We start from the raw sequence: 8,802 nt of genomic DNA, 5'->3' as shown, positions 1-8,802 counted from the left end.
GTTGAGAATGGATTTTCTTCCATTAATTTTGCTCACAGTCATTTGGGATGGGGTGGGAGAATTTATTTAAATAGAAAGGCATCTATGGCATTCAAAGGAGCGTTTATATTAGTGTTTTTTTTAAGTAAATATGGTAACCATTGACAATATACCCATGATTATTGTACATGTAATCTAACACTGTTAGTGGTGGTATTAGGACCTAAGTTATTATCTGATGCTTCAATCGAATGTGACAGTATACGCTTTATCCACGGCATCATCATTGTTACATCCGTATTAAAACTAAATCTGTCATAATTTAAACGACAATTATCATTCAAACTTTGTACGCCCACTTGAACCCAGCGAGCTCCACCGTGCCCGTTCTCTGGTACACTCACGACGACAGGGGACCCAGATCCAACCCTGCAGCCCTGGTCACCTAAACCAGTGTGGGGTCCAGCACAGAATAACCTGGGGGTAAACTTAGCGAATTGTTTGAGAGCACTTTTGCACCTATGTCTAGGCTGTACACGAACTGATTGCTGTAGCAAGGCAAGAGGATCGCTGTCTGAACTTCGATGACCCTGTGGCAAATCTGTTCCCCATCCTGTTACCGTAACTAATGTTTTCTTTGTGGCTGGAACTCCTGTAAAGTTTGATCAAAGCATTAAATTAATATAACAATATATGACTCAAAATATTGTTTGAAGGTTTGTTATGACTGATTCACATGAATTGAAACTTTTTTTTTACTACAGTATTAACGTTCTTGTCCAACACGGCTGAATGAACTTTGGAATTCTCTAGTCATAGAATTATCTTAAAAATTGCAATTAATGCTACCTGTCCAAGTTATTAATGTATACATTTTGTAATGGAACTAACGACATAAATTGATTGGTTTGTTAACCATTCCAGATATAATTAAATTATATTATATATAATGAAAAAAAAATAGAAAATTATGATCTTTAGAGGGCATTTAAAGGTCTTTAAATGTTGGAATTTTGTCTTCAAAGGAATAGTGTTGAATTAGCTATCACTAAGATATTTCAGTATGATTGTGCACGGCTACGGTATTTCTAGGCTATGCAGATGCATCTTCATCTCTTTCCTTAGTTTAGTGTAAATTCTACTCTAGACTAGGTCCTCCGAATCAAGAGATAGGCCTAAACCTTTGTAGTTTGTTGAATAATAAAATTTAACTTGTGAGGTTAACAACAAATCTTCTTTACGGTATTTCATAAATTAATTATAACCACAGAGTTATGAACACCAACAATACTATGTCGGGGAACCGAATCTCAAGTATTGTATTTGCAGGACCACGTACATGCGTTGTGGGCGATTCAGAATCGTCCATTTCACTAGGTAGGCAATAGTTAAGCCTTAAATTTTTGGGAATCCCCACCGAATATTGGTATGAAAACAACATACATTCGATCAATGAATGTTGTTTTTATCAAACATAAATATGATTGAGCTTTAGTTTAATGTAACATTCGATAGATTTGAAGAATATAAAGAATTTGCTAACGGTAGACTAAGATCAGGCCCAATTAGGCTGGGCCGAGCTGATTAGGCCAAGCCGTCATGGTAAAAGTGGCCGTCCTAAATAATTGTTGGGCGCCCAAAAGACGGCCGGATGACTCGCTGGCTAAGCCTATGTTGGAGGGAGACCTGCACTAGGAAAATCAAGAAATAAATATTACTGCTTGGCAAATTTCAACACTATTTTTAAACTAAATAATTATTATTGCAGATTGTCAAACACAATTTGCAAATTTAGTACTTATTTTAAATTGCATATTTAGTGCTGAAATTCGTGTTTTCATCGAGCAAGATCAAAACAATCCAGCCGAATACAATTTATTTTACTCTGAATTAATTATTCCTCGAAATTAATGATTTACTTGTGTTTATGCCAACTTACCATTTATTTGTTCTGGTAGGAATGCTAAAACTTTTGCTGTGTTATTCAAAATGACTTTCACATTTTCATATCTAGATGTTTGTAACAGAGCTGTGAATACAAAACATTACATGTTATTGTAAGTGAGACTGAGTTATGTTATATATAGTTATATATTATAATGCATCACTGCCATGGTCATTTCAATGTACCACCTTACAACACCCACCATGTACCATCATCATTGTGATCCAGAAGTGGCAATAGAGGACGTAATATGGACCGAAGGGGTGGAACCTAAGGTCCAAGAGAAGGGTTTATGTTATTCCCTTACATATTGTACGGAGATTAGGGCAGCGGTGGCGCCAGAAATTTGCTGACGGGGGTCCAAAATGTCCGACGGTGGGGTTCAAACCAAGGGGCCGACTAGAGCCTCAGTCGACAGCCTGGAATACAAAATTCCTATAAGGGTTCACGGGGAGAGTTTTAATTGCTTAGTAAAGTCCAAATTGTGCTTTTAGACCACAATATATTAGGGATTAGCAATCAAACTAACGTTATTTGGATAGGCAAAATTATTGTTTTTTAAATTTTTGATCCAACGACCTAGTCGTAGCGTCGGGCAACAGGGGGTCCAGACTTGTCCGACATCAGGGCAAATGCCCCCCTGCCTCCCGCTGGCACCACCACTGGTCCAGGGGACATTCTCTTGGAAGCTTCACAATTTTACCATTTTAATATCTTATCTAAACTTGATTAGTGGATTTTACTGGGGTGGGAGAGGGGTCAGATCCCCATTTTGCCACCTCCTTCCTTCAACAGTTGGATGTACAGTATCTGACATTAGTGGGAGGAACTAAATTGTATTGTACTGCAGAGCATCATATTATCATAATCACCATTCAAAAAATAATTTTCCTTGTTGTGAAGTGAAAAATAAAATGGTAATGTATGATCTTGTAGAATTATAAATTCAAACATTACCTTCACTGAGTCTGGGAAGGCAGACAGGTCGTATAAAGGGCGTGAACTTTATTTTCTTCTCCAACTTGACAAGAGCGATGTCATAATCGTAACGTTTTCTATTGAACAAATCTTGTTGGAAGTTGGAGGTGTCATAATCAAAACTCGACGTTGTGTGTTCTGACCTGGATCCGTGTTGATGAATATTTACATTTTGATTCTTATATTCTGGATGAATTAAAACTGTTTCCATGCGAGAGCTATCTGACCTTTGGCTTCGACGGTCATTATCAAGGTGAGTCAAACCTGCATGATAAACAGGAAGGAAATATTTTTAATGAATTTTATACATTTGTTTTTTTTTATATATTTTCTTTAAATATATGTATTAACTAAAATCAGTAGAACAAATGAAAAGCGTGGTGAATAAGAGGGGGTGGGGTGAGGGAATTCTCAGGGTGTTGTCAACCACTCTCACTTTCTTGACCTCTACCTAGATGGCTCATTAAGAGTACAGAGATTATATGCCTCTGTGGATTGGGCATTCTTTTTTACCACACACACAGTGGTGATCTCATATTTTATCAAGATATTAATACTTAAGGTGAGGCATCTTATACCTTGTTTAGCGAGCCTTTCGAAAGTGATTTTGAATAAAAATAAAATTATCATAATCACCATTCCATAAATAATTTTCCTTGTAAAGTGAAAAATAAAATGGTAAAATAATCAAAATATGTATGATCTTGTAGAATTATAAATTCAAACATTACCTTCACTGAGTCTGGGAAGGCAGACAGGTCGTATAAAGGGCGTGAACTTTATTTTCTTCTCCAACTTGACAAGAGCGATGTCATAATCGTAGCGTTTTCTATTGAACAAATCTTGTTGGAAGTTGGAGGTGTCATAATCAAAACTCGACGTTTTGTGTTCTGACCTGGATCCGTGTTGATGAATATTTACATTTTGATTCTTATATTCTGGATGAATTAAAACTATTTCCATGCGAGAGCTATCTGACCTTTGGCTTCGACGGTCATTATCAAGGTGAGTCAAACCTGCATGATAAACAGTAAGGAAATATTTTTAAATGAATTTTATACATTTGTTTTTTTATATACTTTCTTTAAATATATGTATTAACTAAAATCAGTAGAACAAATGAAAAGCGTGGTGAATGGGAGGGGGTGGGGTGAGGGAATTCTCAGGGTGTTGTCAACCACTCTCACTTTCTTGACCTTACCTAGATGGCTCATTAAGAGTACAGAGACTATATGCCTCTGTGGATTGGGCATTCTTTTTTACCACACACACAGTGGTGATCTCATATTTTATCAAGAAATTAATACTTAAGGTGAGGCATCTTATACCTTGTTTAGCGAGCCTTTCGAAAGTGATTTTGAATAAAAATAAAATATTAGCGCACCTTTAGCCACAAAAAAGTGGAAATTTCATAATGAAAATAAAATTTTATGTGTATTTTTATTATGCCCTCAGCTCCCCTGAAATCTCCAAAAATAAAATATATATATTTCTTCCTTAATTATATAAATATAAAGCATTTATCAATTTCATTACTACACTGTTTAATTCATTAATAAAATTTTATTTTTATTTTCTCCATCTAGATATTTGCCAAAATCATTTTGCTAAATGAAGAAGCAAAATTTAAGTTTAATGTTTTTTCCGTCCTCCTCCGACAATCTTTTAAAAAATAAGTTTGCGTAACAAGATATTAAAAAAGTCTCTCCTAATCTAACCCTAAAGTCATGCAAATCCTACTCATTAAACTAAGCACGGTGGACCGTTGGCTTGGAGGAGATGATCTCACGCTTATGAGAATAATGCAGATATCTTACCCACTCCAACAATTAAACTGTCCAGAGTTCTGTTAGTAAAGCAGTGAGCAGCTGTTAACACCCAGTCTTCTGCAATCAGTGACCCCCCACAAACAATATCCGTCTGGGGAAAGACAAAAATCAAACATGGTTGGGGCTACATAAAACATGACTGTGAATACTAAAATGTACTACCATGTGAAATTTTGTATGTTATTTTCAATTATACAGTATGTGCTGGAGGAATGATGTTCTGCAATTACCTGACATGTAATATCTCAGGCTACGTTCAGACTTGGATATAAGTCAGACTTGAGTTAAGCCCGGCTCAACGCTAAGCCCCTCTTAACTTTGGCAAGCGTTCAGACTAGCGGGATTAGCCAGGTGCGAGAATTTTCATAATAATGAATTGTAACCAGCAAACGTGTTTCAAAACATTGCTTGCAAAACGTACGCACGCTCACAGCGTAAGTATTTGAATGCTGATTGGTCATTTTGTTACCCGAAGTCAATAAAAGACCCCTCGCAACGATTAAAGCCCAGCTTAGAAAAGTTAAACACAGTGGCATGCCAGGCCTAGTTACTATAGGAACACTGCCCGGCTTGAGATAAGCCACCTAGTTCAGACTGGCAGGTGGATAAACCCGGTGAGTTGAGCCGGGTTTATCCACCTAGTCTGAACTAGGCCGTACAAACACTTGGTACGTTGTTAAACACTACTTAAAAAAAAAATCTTGCATGTGATGCACATGGGAATCGCACCTACAACCTTCAGATATATAGCCTGGTGTCATAACCATTAGACCACCAATCTTGCGTTTAAGTGTCTAGTGTTGAATCCGATCCCCAGTAGCAGTGGGTACTGAAGTGCTATTTTGATGTTTTGCGTTAGGAATGATGGTCTGCCATACCTAATGTGTTCAATGATTATCAATTTTAAATAGTGTTGATAATTATTATTTCAGTATCATATGAATTGAAGTAGTTTGATAATTATTATTTAACAATCTTATGAATTTAGTAAACAATTTTAGACTTACATTATAAGGAAATTGTAAAAAATAAGCAAAGTAATTTTTTGTTGCTTACATGTGTTTCATTTGTGTTGTCAAAGAAGGCAACTTGCCACGGCCATGTTCCAGGGTTCACCACCTTTCCATTCCCATGGTTTGTCTCTCCTGCAACTCCGCATTTGCTGTAATCTGCACATAAATATTTATTCATTGTTTATGGCTTTGAATTAGGCACACATTGCAGATAAATTGCCTTTTGATTGAAAAGGGAATTCCACTCGTATAACTAGCCCACCCCCAAAAATTGGCCCAAATATTTGAAGAGCAGCTAGCTCAGTCGGCTAAACTGGTGGTAGCCACTGTGTGTGCGCTGAACCGTTGCGATCTCTTGGTCCACCGTTCAATTTCCATGACTGCTCCCCTTGTGTTTCAGCACTTCTCAAAAAGAGCACCGTCTTTCGGATGAAACATTTGAGCTGTTGGTCCTGTGTGCAAAATTGCTCATGTGCACGTTAAAGAACGCAGTACACTCTTCACAAAGAGTAGGGGATTTTCTGCCCAATTTACCACCAGATGGACCCCCACTATATACAAACAAGTCTTAGGACTTTCATGGGTTATCCTTGGCGTTTACACTAAATAAATCCATCCATCCCCAAAAATCGGCCCAACTTTGTGTTTAAGAGAGGTGGTTTATACCACAAGAGTTACAATATATTTTAAAATACAAAAGATCAATATCTTAAATAGCCAGAGAAAATTAAACAAGATAAACACCATGTTTTTACCATTCTGTTTGGATGCTAGATGTTTGGTAATGTTTTCAAGCTTGTCGAAAGTCTCCAGTCTAAATGCCTGTTGGTGTGATGAGTGGCTTGCCATTCTGTACACGAGTTTTCTGCTCGATTCATATCCAACACCTATCGTATGTATATCGGCTCCCAGCTGCTTCAACATGTTGGCAATACTGACCGGATTTCCTCCTGTGTTGTACTGACCTATGATAGTAATAGCTGTGTTTATATTCTTGTTTTCTTTAGTAACATGTGCATTCTAAGATTGGCCGCTATCAGAGGTCGATATATTGTTTGTCTGTTGGCCTTTTCCCTTCACCGGCAACTTTATCTTATTGTAAGTATTTTATGGTTAATTGCCATTGTGAAGTTTAATAAATAAAAATATATAAATTTATAATTATTTTTATTAACAAGGAATTAGAAGTAGCAGTAATAGTATATTTGATATTATTATAAATATTTATTATATTTTGCTATAATATTGTATTAACATTAACTAAAAATAATATTGAATTTCTGAATTTTACAATTACTGTATGTAGGTACAACCTGTCATTGATGTTTTTACACTGTTGGATGCAGTAATTAATAGAAAAATAATTTGTAAAAATACAAAGATAGAACTACTATAAAATATGTTTTACTGACCTTCGCCAATGATAAAAACAACTGCTTTCTCCTTTTTGGTGCCATTGCTCTTTGCTTTTTTCATCATATCGACAACGGAACGCAGGCCTGCTGTTGTTGAGGTTCCACGAGCTTTTAAAAAACAGTTATATCAATGTAAATTTGGAGGTAGTCTGGTCCCATACCTTTCAAATCACTATTTGATAAGCTATATAATATATATATATATATATATTATATAGCTATATATATTTTGCCTCAGAGCAAAGTTTTCCCTACAGTTCAAAGCAAGAGATCATGTTGTCCGTTTACTGTTGTAGTAATCAACACAAAATTTACCCAAATGTTTGCAGAAGGACAAACGAAGAAGTGACGAAAAGTGCTAATATGAAAAAAATAAGTGAATATGCTGGGTATAAAGAATGAGGAAATATGCGTGGAGACCTTATGCGACACATGACACGAAGCAAGTTGGTAAGGTAAGGATGAGGAAGGAGTTTATGTTTACTGGTATTTGATTCTCACCTGGATAACTGGCATTATGGAGCAGGTCGATGATGCTATCAGTGTCAGTTGTAGATTGATGAGGATCGAGAATCACATTTGCAACATTGGAATACACAATAATGCCAAATCGAGCGCTACAATTTCCAGCTTGAATCTAAGAAGAAAAACAAGAAGAAAAATCTAATGTATTACTATACATACAAACACCACTGGACTATTAATCCTATCTCATAATTATGTCTAAAAACCAATAAATCAAACAAAAATAATATGTAATAATAATGATAATATTACTAATACATAATAATGATGATATATATTGGTGGAAACAGAATAAGTTGATGACCAAGTTCAAACTATGTTTTATCTGGCATGATTTTTCAAAACAATCAGCATGAAAAAGTGCTTTAAAAAATATTTCATTACCTTCCGAACCAGTTCTTTTGAAAATGTAATCGTTTTGTTAAAATTTTCTCTGCCAAGACTTCCAGATCCATCAAGAACAAGGTAAACACACAGAGAAGGGTCGTTGGTAATGTCAGTCGATGAAGATCTTGCAGTAATGGTCATGTGATCGATTGCCCAGACAAGATTGGTTAAAACTGTCTCCTCATTGTCAAAGTCATACTTTGCTGAAAGGCGCAATAATGGTTTTACCAGTTAATTGGCAATCTTTGATATTAATTTATTAACTATAAGATTTACTTGGGAGTTTACTATGGTTTATTCACTATAAGCCCAACATCATTTACCTTTGCATTCTGGAGTCTTGGCTGTCCATTCACCAGAATCTGTGCACTTTATAGAGTCTTGACCAATCAAATCAAATTCGTGATCACAAGCAAAACGTACATGATCACGAACGTGGAAATGTTGTCCATCTGCATAGCCATTAATTGGACTGCCTGGATTGACACATGTTCTGTGATCTAAATAATCCAGATGGTTAGAAAAACAGTCGCAAAAATGGCTATGCAGATGGACAACATTTCCACGTTCGTGATCATGTACGTTTTGCTTGTGATCACGAATTTGATTTGATTGGTCAAGACTCTATAAAGTGCACAGATTCTGGTGAATGGACAGCCAAGACTCCAGAATGCAAAGGTAAATGATGTTGGGCTTATAGTGAATAAACCATAGTAAACTCCCAAGTAAAT

The 8,802-nt window shown here is 36.1% G+C and overlaps 1 protein-coding gene across 1 annotated transcript in view; it reads right to left on the bottom strand.

Annotated features, from left to right (window-relative positions):
• Positions 1 to 79: 79 nt before the first annotated feature.
• The window catches only part of LOC117105336 (complement factor B-like), a 12,340-nt gene continuing 3,617 nt past the window's right edge, over positions 80 to 8,802 (bottom strand). Inside the window, 11 exon segments of the mRNA XM_033246457.1 lie at positions 80 to 631; positions 1,919 to 2,008; positions 2,882 to 3,166; positions 3,595 to 3,918; positions 4,720 to 4,822; positions 5,788 to 5,900; positions 6,500 to 6,709; positions 7,157 to 7,267; positions 7,661 to 7,796; positions 8,069 to 8,274; positions 8,395 to 8,571. Of these exon segments, the coding sequence (XP_033102348.1) occupies positions 159 to 631; positions 1,919 to 2,008; positions 2,882 to 3,166; positions 3,595 to 3,918; positions 4,720 to 4,822; positions 5,788 to 5,900; positions 6,500 to 6,709; positions 7,157 to 7,267; positions 7,661 to 7,796; positions 8,069 to 8,274; positions 8,395 to 8,571 (2,228 nt within the window). The 3' untranslated portion in view covers positions 80 to 158.

The sequence above is a fragment of the Anneissia japonica genome, unplaced genomic scaffold (genome assembly GCF_011630105.1).
Source record: "Anneissia japonica isolate Jap-2015-1 unplaced genomic scaffold, ASM1163010v1 scaffold287726_len2788222_cov184, whole genome shotgun sequence".
Taxonomy (NCBI): domain Eukaryota; kingdom Metazoa; phylum Echinodermata; class Crinoidea; order Comatulida; family Comatulidae; genus Anneissia; species Anneissia japonica.
The sequence above is the reverse complement of the archived record's forward strand: the minus strand, read 5'-3'. Positions and strand labels throughout refer to the sequence as shown.